Source organism: Lepidochelys kempii, chromosome 1 (assembly GCF_965140285.1).
Source record: "Lepidochelys kempii isolate rLepKem1 chromosome 1, rLepKem1.hap1, whole genome shotgun sequence".
Taxonomy (NCBI): domain Eukaryota; kingdom Metazoa; phylum Chordata; order Testudines; family Cheloniidae; genus Lepidochelys; species Lepidochelys kempii.
Genome location: NC_136380.1, coordinates 347,403,063 through 347,415,735, shown reverse-complemented (window position 1 = coordinate 347,415,735; position 12,673 = coordinate 347,403,063). Strand labels below are relative to the sequence as shown.

The 12,673-nt window shown below is 43.9% G+C and overlaps 1 protein-coding gene and 1 long non-coding RNA gene across 8 annotated transcripts in view; one reads left to right on the top strand and one right to left on the bottom strand.

Annotated features, from left to right (window-relative positions):
- TASOR2 (transcription activation suppressor family member 2) overlaps window positions 1–12,673 on the bottom strand; it is a 98,237-nt gene that overhangs the window by 5,296 nt on the left and 80,268 nt on the right. For 6 of the 7 annotated variants that reach the window (XM_073328882.2, XM_073328884.2, XM_073328880.2 and 3 more), the window contains 5 exons: window positions 10,689–10,814; window positions 8,982–9,135; window positions 7,409–7,514; window positions 2,884–3,065; window positions 1,259–1,373 (listed from right to left, as the gene is read on the bottom strand). In XM_073328882.2, the coding sequence (XP_073184983.2) occupies window positions 1,259–1,373; window positions 2,884–3,065; window positions 7,409–7,514; window positions 8,982–9,135; window positions 10,689–10,814 (683 nt within the window). Of the gene's footprint in view, window positions 1–1,254; window positions 1,374–2,883; window positions 3,066–7,408; window positions 7,515–8,981; window positions 9,136–10,688; window positions 10,815–12,673 lie in introns of those variants that run through there. The other variant, XM_073328881.2, reaches the window with a different exon arrangement.
- The window catches only part of LOC140905474 (uncharacterized), a 54,320-nt gene continuing 48,973 nt past the window's right edge, over window positions 7,327–12,673 (top strand). Inside the window, exon 1 of the long non-coding RNA XR_012156861.1 lies at window positions 7,327–10,843. This is a non-coding gene — a long non-coding RNA (uncharacterized LOC140905474). The remainder of the gene's footprint in view (window positions 10,844–12,673) is intronic.

The following is a 12,673-nucleotide window of genomic DNA, read 5'->3' as shown; positions in this document are numbered from 1 at the left end:
CTCTGTGTATATATAAAGTCTGCTGCAGTTTCCACAGTATGCATCCGATGAAGTGAGCTGTAGCTCACGAAAGCTTATACTCAAATAAATGGGTTAGTCTCTAAGGTGCCACAAGTCCTCCTTTTCTTTTTGCGAATACAGACTAACACGGCTGTTACTCTGAAACCCTTCTGACAGCTTTTCTTAAACTGGGGGAGGAGTCGGGGGCAATCAGGTAGACAGCGGCCGCAAGACAATTAGGCAGGGAATGCCCTGGTGGTGGGCTGGGGGGGGAGGGGAGGGAGCTGGAGTGGTGGCAAGGGGAGGAACAGATGCAGGAGCAGGAGAGCAGCGGGGTGCAGAAGAGGTGGGAGGCCAGGTGGCTGGTGTGGCAAAGTGTTGCAGAACAAGGGGCGCAGGCTGGGATTCTCAGGAAGACGACAAGAGCGTAGCAGAAGTGTGTGCGGACACAGCTCCACTGTACCCATTTTACTTGTGCGCCGTCCAAGAGACGGCACGGCCCTTTGACATGCTCAACTGTCTGACGGAGGGAAGTAGTTTGAGAGAAGGAAGGCACAGATACCCGGGCGCTGCTGACCACTGGAAACATGCAGGCTGGGTAGGAGGGGCGCGGCCTTTCTGCCTTGACCTCAACGCTTTAAAAAACTGCAATGGATTCAATAGGGAGCACATGCCAAGGCAGGTACGTGAGCGTGTTCCATGTCCTAAAGAGTTCTATTCCGGAGCGCTAGGATTCCTTTATTCGCGTTCTGGACCCTGCTGTTCCCTTTTTCAGCTGCTGGAAGGCAGCTACCACTCTAGGAATACCTGGCGGGTGTCAATTTAATGTATTGGTGGCTGTGGGTCCCTAGCCCTTGATGCAAAGCACTAGTGCAAAAGACAGCAGCACTCAGGAATCCCAGCTCCTGGGTCTTAGACACAACACACACAGGATTTAGCTACAAAGGTAACTCCCTCTCCCAAAAGCACCAGAGGGAGCCATTGAGTAGTCAAGCTCCTGAAGTGACTGGGAGGAAAAGAACAGTGATAAGCTATAATGTTATATAGCCCCCCTGTGGAACAGGCTAGATCAGCCTCATCTGAGTAATTCTAAACTCCAGGACTCCACTCTCTCCCCACAGAGCACTGATAAATTCCCTCTATTATTGAGAAGTCTGTTACTAGATTTGCTGCTTCTGCATTTCTACAATTCCCAGCATGGGCATTAGTGCACTTTCTGATAGAGGGATTCGCATCGTAAGCCCTCGTTTGCTCTTACCAATAGCTGCTTTGAAATGGGACAACCACGTTTTGCACAGTTCCAGTGAAGTTATTTACATCAGTGACTAGGATCCCTTTGCTTTCAAAGACCTCTCTGCTGACACTGGGCTTATCTGCAAATGGAAAAGCAGCAAGAAGAAGAATACCCTTGATGAAATGAAACAGTCCTTTTTGCTTATGGAAACCCTAAAGTAACTGTCAAACTGACACATCTAACCAGCATGTATTCTCTTCCTCGTGTCAGAGTGGAGTGGGTTCATCTCCCTGGGTGAAATGACTGATTCCAATTATTATTTGCTGTTTTGCAAATTTCAGCAGATTAATGGAAAGTGCCTTATAAATATCTATTGAGCAGCCAATAATAAAATGATCAAATATAAAAAAAACAGGAGTGCATTAAATAGCCTTGAAAAATTGGCACAAAAAATTTACTAACGCAGGCAGAAAATTCTCTTGCCCTTTACTGTGGCGAATGATAACGAAACAATCTTTTATTTGCCTGATAAAAAAAATATTACTTGCACTGAGCAACTGGAAGTTTGCAATCCAGTACAATAGTACCGAGGATAGCACTGGAATGGGAGACCCGGATCATATTTCTGCTCTCCTTGTGTGACACTCGTCTGTGCATCAGCTCCCCCAGCTCTAAAGAGCAATTAACACAGTCACTTCACAAGGCTATTCTACGCTTTAATTCCTTAACTGCTTGTAAAGCACTGTGAGATTATCCGAGGGAAGGAACTCTAGAGCATGCAACACCGAGTTATTAGCTATGCCTGTTCCATGGACCCATCTGTTTTCTACCCTCCTAGACTGATGGGTCCATGGAACCACAATGCTCTGTGCTGACAAGTAAACTCTCATCTATGCAAAGCTCACAGAGCACACAGTGAGCCTGCGGGCATGTCGGCAAGGCAGGTAAGCATCTTCACATCAAGCAGCTCCTTTTGAAGAAGGGTGAAGGGAAGCCCAGAGTTCAGGTGCATCCTTCCAGTGAAAAAGCCAGATAGTAACAAAGCTGGGAAGACAACAAGGTGCCTGTGCTTCTAATCCCCTATGCTATAGACACCACCCCTTTATCAGGATCAGAGGACACTGCAGGTGCTTGCCTCACAGCTTTGAGTTAATTAGCATTCAGCTCCCAAAGGAATCTTTTCTTTATTTTCACCAATTATAATTCATGTCAAAATCCGTTTGTCATCAAAAGGGAATGTTTAATAGAATCCATAAGAACGGCCAGACTGGGTCAGACCAAAGGTCCATCTAGCCCAGTGTCCTGTCTTCCAACAGTGGCCAGTGCCAGGTGCCCCCAAGGGAATGAACAGAACAGGGACTCATCAAGTGATCCATCCCCTGTTGCCCATTCCCAGCTTCTGGCAAACAGGCTAGGGACACCAGAACTACGTGCAACCGGATGTCCCTGTTTTGTTACCCTGGCCTCATGCTGCGTTTCACACCCACCTACCGTGTCTGTTTATGTTCTAACGAAGGACAATTTGGGGGCAGACACTGTCTATTTTACGATTGTAAAGCACCCAGCACAATGAAGCCCCAATGCCGACTAGGGCTAAAGGGTGCTACTGTATGACAAATCATTAGTGGTGTCCTGAGCTCAGTTCTCACCTGTGAGATACACAGCAAACCTAGCACTGATGTGCTGAACCTGCAAGTTTAATAAGCACTTCAGATGCTCGGATTTTGTGCATGATTTGGAGTCGCACTGATGGTAATGAAGAACTTCAACAGTATTAGCTTCTTGGCATGATTTCAGTATCCAGTTCTTTTTGTGCGCAGTAGAATCCACCCTGTTGGAACAGAAACAAGTTTTACCCCGTGAATCATGGGGCTGGTTTACGTTCAGACAGAACAATCATGGATAATATTTAAAGCCTTTGTTCTACACACTTGTTTCTTTCCCCTTGACTTTCCTCCCTACATGTTTGCTTTTTAACCTGTGCCAATGCAATTACATTAGTAATTATCACTACGGCTCACCCCCACCCCACCACCTTGCAAGAAAGTTTGCCAAGGGAGCTCCCAACGCTGACCACTGCTTAGGTGGTCTCAGGGTGGCTTGTTACCAGCACCAGAACAGGGCTTGAGAAGGGCTGCTTGAGTCTAACTGAAGTAATGGTTCCATCTATGTCGCTAACAGATGTTACGCACTGCAGGAGACTCGTCTGGTAGATTCTGAAGAGCGAGCCGTCGAGGGTACGTCCGCAGTGCAAATAAAATGCTGCAACAGTGAGTCTCCTGCTCCGGCACTCAAAATAGTAGCACAGATGCTCCCACTAGGGCAAGAGCCCAGGCTCTGAAAGCCACCTGGGCCCGAGCGGGAACGTCTACGTGGCTACGGTTAGCACTGGAGCGCAAGCTTGAGTCCGTAAACCCGGACTCGCTGCCCCGGCTTTTGGTTTGGTTTTTTTGCAGTGCAGGTGTCAGAGGCCCAAAGTTTCTGAGACACCAGAGGCCATTCAAAGGGACGTACTGTCCGATGACAAATCGCATTTCCTGACTTGCATCCACGCGTTAGGTTGCTGAAGGTGAAGGAATTTTAAAACTATATTTACTTTTCACCAATTTTCCTTTCAGTACTTCTCTCTGCTCGGGCAGTGAAAACAGACTGCTCAGTTTTCACCTTTGATTCTAGTAAGTTTCACTTTCTGTCTCACTTGCTAGCTGGGGAATGTTCAAACAAATGGTTTTCATTTAAAAAAAACATGGAAACAATACTATTAAATGGACATTGTTAGCTTTAAAAAAAAAATCACTTTTTTTTAAACTTAGGGGTCTTACAAGTAGCACTTAAAATGACTGACTGACAGAGATGTTTTTTCCAGCATATATAACTTTGTCCATTTGACAGTACTTCCTAATAGTTGGTTTCACGGTTTTCCTGGCACGGTCATTGTTCGTGTGAGTCTTTCACACAGCAACCAGCGGGAAAATGTTTCAAAAAACACAAAGCCACAAACATTATTCTGGAAACTTAGTGGCTGATGTAGGACCACAAAATACTTGGAACTATTTTTCTTTGAAAATTGACTAGAGTTCAGGTTGACAATGTCCCTTTAGCTTTCGCAAAGCTCTGCCTTTACAAAGCTTACACTGAGCCTAATCTGATCTGACAGTTTAATAATAGTACAGCCAAACCCACTTTACCTGAAACTGCTTAATGGAAATTTGTAAAATTAATAATTTCCTTTTTAATATCAATTGGAAAACCCACAACCCACTCCAAACAGCCCTCAATAAACCAAATGTTAAAGTCCTTACACAGATACCACTCCCAATGATTTCAATGGGAGTTTTGCACAGTAAGGACTTCAGGATCTGGCCCCATGCCAACAAGTCCAGTACAACATGAGTAGCTTTTTAATTGCCTATACAACACACCTTTGTTTTCAGTGTAGCTGCACAGTTCGTATATGCACTGAATGAGGCAGGTGTCTGGTGGAAAGATAGTATGTGATCATTTAATTAAAGACTATCATGAATATGCACAAACAACCTTAATTCTGGCATTTTCTAACTCCAGAGGGCTTGACTTGGCAAGCATAATCTCTTTCACCACCGTTGTGTGTGTGGTTTCACTGATTGAGGCCTTTTTTCACACTCCCCAAGGTTAACAGATTAAAGAAGCTTTTTTGCTGACCTGGATCAGATGATTTTTTGTAACTTTTACTTGATTTATAGATCGTCTGGATTTCAGATTTTAATTATAACCTTGCTGGAACTGGTCCTTGTCTAACAAAAAATTGCTCAGGTAAACAAAAAGTAACATGAGCAGAACTTAAAACCCTCTAATCAGTCCAATAAGGGACCAAGACAAAGTTTCAGATGCTTAACTAGCCCGATCAGTCCATACTGGACTTTCTGAAGATTGTGATGTCAGGATGTATTACTCATGCAACTGATGAAGGGCTGGAAGCTAAATGAATCTGATGGGGCCTGGTCTACAAGGGGGTGTGATTTCTGGAGCACTCTAACATATTGTGCTCAGACTTCTCCATAGACCCTGCTGGCGTGGTCTTAAAGGTACTTAATGTGCATTAATGTAGTCCTGTTTGAAACACAAATGAGAGATCTTGTAGTTCGTGCCAGCAGAGGCTACATAGGGCAGAATGCTCTAGAAATCACACCTCTGTAGTCCACACTGCAGCACTGTGTGGATAAGCCCTGGGAAACCAGCCAGCCAATGCTGTCATTACTTTAGAATCACAGAATCGCAGGACTGGAAGGGACCTCGAGAGCTCCAGTCCCCTGAATGCAAGGCAGGACTAAGTATTATCTAGACCATCCCTGGCAGGTGTTTGTCTAACCTGCTCTTAAAAATCTCCAATGATGGAGATTCCACAACCTCCCTGGGCAATTTGTTCCAGTGCTTAACCACCCTGACAGTTAGAAAACCGAGGAGTACCAATTCATTAAGGTGAGCTATTCTTTATTCTTTTGTGTAGAGACTGTCCAGTTTGGCCAATGTACCAAGGTTGCCAACAATGCTTCTCTGCCATGTACATGGGCCAAATTGGACAATCTCTACGCAAAAGAATAAACACAAATCAGACGTCAAGAATTATAACATTCAAAAACCAGTTGGAGAACACTTCAACCTCCCCAGTCACTCAATTTCAGATCTAAAAGTTGCAATTCTCCAGCAAAAAAACTTCAAAAACAGACTCCAACAAGAGACTGCAGAATTGGAATTAATTTGCAAACTGGACACCATTCAATTAGGCTTGAAGAAAGACTGGGTCAGTACGCAAAGTAAAACTATTTCTCCGTGATAATTTTTCCCCCCTACTGTTACTCACACCTTCTTGTCAACAGTTGGAAATGGGCCATCCTGATTATCACTACAAAAGGCTTTTTTTCTCCTGCTGATAATAGCCCACCTTAATTAATTGGTCTCCTTACAGTTGGTATGGCAACACCCATTTTTTCACGTTCTGTGTGTGTGTGTGTGTATATATATATATATATATCTTCCTACTGTATTTTCCACTGCATGCATCCAATGAAGTGGGTTTGGGCCCACGAAAGCTTATGCTCAAATAAATTTGTTAGTCTCTAAGGTGCCACAAGTCCTCCTCGGTTTTTTTGCTGATACAGACTAACATGGCTACCACTCTGAAATCTGACAGGAAGTTTTTCCTAATGTCCAACCTAAACCTCCCTTGCTGCAATTTAAGCCCATTGCTTCTTGTTCTATTCGCAGAGGTTAACAAGAACCATTTACTTCCCTCCTTCTTGTAACAGTCTTCTCTTCTCCAGACTAAACAAACCCAGTTTTTTCAATCTTCCCTCATATGTCATGTTTTCTAGACCTTTAATCATTTGTGTCGCTCTTCTCTGGACTCTCTCCAATTTCTCCACATCTTTCCTGAAATGTGGTGCCCAGAACCGGACACAATACTCCAGCTGAGGCCTAAGCAGTGCAGTGTAGAGCAGAAGAATTACTTCTCGTGTCTTGCTTACAACACTCTTGCTAATACAGCCCAGAATTATGTTTGCTTTTTTTGCAACAGTGTTACACTGTTGACGCATATTTAGCTTGTGATCCACTATGACCCCCAGATCCCTTTCCACAGTCCTCCTTCCTAGGCAGTCATTGCCCATTTTGTATGTGTGCAACTGATTGTTCCTTCCTTAATGGAGTACTGTTCATTTCTCCTTATTGCATTTCATCTTATTTACTTCAGACCATTTCTCCAGATCATTCTGAATTTTAATCCTATCCTCCAAAGCACTTGCAACCCCTCCCAGCTTGGTATTGTCTGCCAACTTTATAAGTGTACTCTCTGTGCCATTATCTAAATCACTGATGAAAAATACTGAACAGAATTGGACCCAGAACTGATCCCTTGCTGCGGGACCCCACTCATTATGACCTTCCAGCTTGACTGTGAACCACACTCTGGGAATGGTTTTCCAACCAGTTTTGCACCCATCTTATAGTAGCTCCATCTAGGTTGTATTTCCCTAGTTTGTTTATGAAAAGGTCATGTAAGACAGTATCAAAACGCTTACTAAAATCAAGATATACCACATCTACCGCTTCCCCCCATCTACAAGGTTTTGTTACCCTGTGAAAGAAAGCTGGTGGTTTGGCACAATTTGTTCTTGACAGATCCGTGCTGACAGTTACCTAATGTCTTCTTTTAGTTTTTTACTTTCTTTGTAGTGAAGCAGCCATTTCCACTTTCCATGACTATTCAGCTTTTCCAGTGTTTTAACTATTTCCTTCAGCTGACCTGTGGGAATAAAATATTTCAGTATCGAGTCTGAGAATCAGGTGGTGTCAGAAAACCAGATGTCCAGGCATTACTACATATAAAAAGCACATCATCATGTTCTTAAAGAGCAATCTGAAGGCCAAAAAGTCAAAGAGTTTTGTATTATTTTCAGTGAGAGTTCAAGGGGTTATTAGAACAGAGGCATCTTTCATCTCCAACTTGCCAGTGGATCCAGAGAAGTTTGATATTGGCCAAAAGATGTTACCCACTAACTACTGTCCTTTGGCCTATGTAAAATCAATTAGTGGGAATCTCTGCCTAGTTTCTAGTGTACAGATGTTCATACCACAAAACACTCCCATTCTCACTGGGATGAACTGACACCACAACTGTCATAAGAACGGCCATACTGGGTCAGACCAAAGGTCCACCTAGCCCAGTATCCTGTCTTCCGACAGTGGCCAGTGCCGAGTGCCCCAGAGGAAATGAACAGAACAGGTCATCATCAAGTGATTCATCTCCTGTCGCCCTTTCCCAGCTTCTGGCAAACAGAGGATAGGGACACCATCCCTGTCCATCCTGGCAAATAGCCATTGATGGACTTATCCTCCATGAACTTATCTAGTTCTTTTTTGAACCCTGTTCTAGTCTTGGCCTTCACAACATCCTCTGGCAAAGAGTTCCACAGGTTGACTGAGCATTGTGTGAAGAAACACTTCCTTTTGTTTTAAGCCCGCTGCCTATTAATTTCATTTGGTGACCCCTAGTTCTTGTATTATGAGAAGGAGTAAATAACGTTTCCTTATTTACTTTCTCCGCAGCAGTCATGATTTTAAAGACCTCTATCATATCCAAGCTGAAAAGTCCCAGTCTTATTAATCTCCCCTCATATGGAAGCTGTTCCATACCCCTAATCATTTTTGTTGCCCTTTTCTGAACCTTTTCCAATTCCAGTATATCTTTTTTGAGATGGGGCGACCACATCTTCACGCAGTATTCAAGAGGTGGGCGTATCATGGATTTATATAGAGGCAACATGATATTTTCTGTTTTATTATCTATCCCTTTCTTAATGCCCATGAAGGGCCATGGACACTGAACTACGCTCTCAGCCCTAGAGATGATCTCGCATTGTTAGGGTTCAGGAAAGCTGGTGATGGTGCCCATTTTGTGGACAGAGGGAAGCCAATCCAATGCCTTTCACAAGCATTATATTCAATACACAGAAAGAAAAAAGTTCTCTCTTCTGGGGGGAAATGCTCCCTCCTGAATGGCTTTGGGAATACTGGCATCTGCTACCAACCAACATCTCTCGAGAGGCTCCTGACAATGCCACAGCCTTCTAGAGCCACGTGTTTCCCTAGATCCATCCTAAACCTGCGCTGTATTTAAGTCACAGTTATTACAGTACTGCAATATCATCCTCTTGCAACAAAGACCAATGATTTTCATGGGTATAAAGAGGGAGGGGGTAATTAGACTCACCTAAAGTTACAGTTTCTAACACTTCATCATCAGAGACCACAAACCCCCCCATGTGAAACAGCTCCTGATAAGTGTGATCAGTTACGTCCTCTGGGCTGTCCACTCCAGCAAAGGTTACATTTGGGCAATGCTTTAATCTCAGCAAGGAAGGGATCTGTTAAAGGCAAAAACATTCTTCATGTACAATATGTACCTTTTAATGGGTCAGACTTCACACACCTAACCAGGAACCTCTCTCATTCTTTCTTCTTCCAGTAGACGGGCGTCCCTGCTGGAGTCCTGAGGATGTTGCCCATTTCCTCCTGTTTTACGCACTCCATCCTCAAGTCTCCACAGCACAGCCCCGCCAAGCTGTAGATGACTCAGTGGGACTCTGCAGGAGCCTCTGAGCCCTCTTTTTATGAATCCAGTGGTGATCGCTGTGAGGCTGTGAGGTACTTCTCTCTCACGCTGAGCCACGGGGCTGAACACATCACACTGCTCCCAGCACACTGGCAGCAATTCAAGGACTATGGGTACGTCTACACTGCATGCTCAGCCCAGGGTCTGACTGGAGCCCGAGACCTCCTTCTGTCCACAGACAAGACACAAAGCCATCTGACTCAGGTCAGCAAGCACTCAGAACCGAGGTCCAAAGAGCCTGCTTAGGGGATGTGTCAGAGCCCAAGTCTTGCTGCGACTCAGGTCCAAGTTGTATTGTCTTGCAGAGCGGACACAGTCCAAGCCACAGATCGGAGTCAGAAAGTCTGCATAGTGCAGTACGGACACGTTAGCTCGGCCATGAGACCCGGGTCCAGCCATTTTAAACCCAGGTTTACAGTGCAGTGTAGCGGCGTAAGCATGGGCTTGAGAACAGTGAGTCCAAAGACCTGGGCTTAGTGTGTAGTGTAGACATGAGACCAGGTAGAGAAATCAAAACTGGGTCACAGGGTACAGTGAACTCTAGTACGTCTTAAAACACGCAAGTTAAAAAAAAGACAAAGCTGGAGCTGGGGACAGAAAGGGGTACTTTGATAAATAGTCTCTGGTCACATCTTAGAATTAGCAACTACTGGGATAGGCTCACAGGTAAAACTGAAGAAATGCAGGATTTACAATTACCACACAGGCTCCAGAGAATTATTCTAAATGACACTCTGCCATAGTGTAATTATAGCATAATTTCAGAAAGTGGCAATTCCTGTGTCTATTCAGTGCCAAGTGAGTTCAATGAAAGCCTCGCCTGGGTTTTATACCTTGTGGACAGCACTTAGACACTGCAGTGATTGGTGCTGCTGGAATGCTGCTGGGGATCTCAACAGGGGCATACGAGCCAGAAATTCCTGCGTTCTAACCCTGGCTCAAACTAGTTTACTGTGCAGACTTGGAAAAGCTAAACCAGACAACCCAGACTGGTGCCTTGCCTGGTTTGTACGGACTTCTGAGGTCGCTAGCTATTTTGTGATCTGAACTGGAGCAACAGCAGTGAAAGAAATGGGCCCTCTGTTCTTGTGGTTTTTACAACTCCTTAGCCATGGACCCTGCGTATGTATTAGGTTAGCTTTAAACTGCGACATCTTTAGGACCTCACCAATAGGTATGCAGATGTGAACACTTAAAGATAAAACTCTGGATAGGTGCAAAATTAGAAACCTGTTTAAAAATGGACTGTCGTATTTAGAAAGGGCATTTCCAGTTTTGACACAAGAAAGATACTTCTGAACCTACTTTATGAATATGCAAAGATATGTCCTCATTTCTAATAATGACAATCAGTCTGTCTGTCTCCAGGTGTTGTGCTTTACAGAAATTCAGAGGTTCAATTTCAGCGTGGCCACCTTTCTTCAATAAGCTCTGAAACACAAATAAATCATCGCAACAAAGTAAGAATGTTTGTATGGCCAACATTTTTACACCTTACCAAAAACAGATAACCAAAAACATTTAATATGATTTCCAGTTGAGTATGAAAGCTATGATTTATCTGCAAATAACCTGGATATTCAGACTCTGGTTATGCTAAAGCCCAACATGAAAAATAAATCTTGTCGTGTTTAGATGGGTTTTTTCCCCAATTCTGCAAACAAATTTATATAAAGTTTGACCTTATATAGTTCAGGCTTGTTTGATGAGAGTACCACTCAGGACTGGAAAGAGTAAGCTATTTTATCAATATGCCTAAGGCAGGGGTTCTGAAACTGGGGGTTGGGACCCCTTCAGGAGGTTGCAAGGTTATTATATGGGTGTCGCGAGCTGTCTGCCTCCACCCCGAACCCCGCTTTGCACTCAGCATTTATAGTGGTGTTAAATATATAAAAAAGTGTTTTTAATTTATAAGGGGGGGGTGTCACACTCAGAGGCTTGCTATGTGAAAGGGGTCACCAGTACAAAAGTCTGAGAACCACTGGCCAAAGGTGTATTTCTGTTATTATTTGGTTTCTAAAATAATCTAATTATCTGAAAATTCAACTTACTCTAAATATCAAACACAAAACTTTAAAAATAAATTGACCACTTACTCAACCACCACACAGGAAAAGAAAGAAGAAAAAAAATGGCAAGCATTTTGAAATGGACTCTCCCGTGCCAACCAGTTTGCAGTGAGGAGAGATTCAGAATGGCCAGCACCTCTCTCATCTCAACTCATCAGCACAGCAAAATCTATTTTCGTACTCTAATATACTCTTGGTTAGATAAACATCTCGATCTATGTATTACATGTGCTCTCGGGAAAGTCCGCTGCAGCCAAAATGCAGAGAGTAGATGACCCAGTACTGAGACAGCATGCTAGCTCATTTAATTTTACATTTTTTAAAGTTCCCTTTACAGACAAACTCTACCGCAGAATTAAGTTGCTGAGGTTAAAAAAAAAAAAAAAATGCACCCAGTCAATCAGCTACATAGAAAAGCATGAGTAAGCAGATGGGCTTTCCACCACGCTCTGGAAGTCAGGCTGGAGTTCAGTCAGACTAAGGCTGTGTCTACTAGAGTTGGCCGGAAAACAGATATACCTTCCTGCATAAAATGTTGCATGTTTGAAATTTTTCTTTTGTCCCACACTGGGACAAAAGGCCAAAAATGCAAAAATTTTCACGGGAAGGGTTTTCAGGAAATCTTTTGTTTCGGGAGCACTGTTTGGCTTCCTGTCTGCCTGCTTGCAAGACACTTGTCAACTACACTTTTGAAATTCACAAGAGCCTTCCAACCTGCCTGCAGGAGCTGGAGAGAGTCTCCAAGTGACACAGCCTGGCAGCCCTCCAGGAAAGCTTTTGTTGATTTCACAGGCAGAAAGTGCGCTTGACCAGAGCCTTGCTGCCAGGCAGCTGGGGAGCCCTTATTTTGATCTTCCCAATGGGAAAAAAAGTCTCCTTTTTTCCCCTGCAAAACTGAAATTTTCTTGTGGAAAACTGTGTTTTTCTGCCCCCCCCCCCCCTTTTTTTGTGTGTGTGTCAGAAAAGGCACAACTGGGAGCACAGAGAAGGCATTGACACACACCATTGTTTTTACCACCCTGTTTTCTAGACCAGTTCAGAGCCGGTATAGACAACAACAGTGGTAAAGATGCCAGTGACTGTCTATACTAGCTCTCCAACGCTGCTACTTCCAATGCAGCTGAAACTGAGAGATTTCCCCAAAAAACTCTAGTATAGATATAGCCTAATTGGGGAAACAAATTCCAGTGTCAAAGACCCCCGCTGAAAACCACCTTTCAG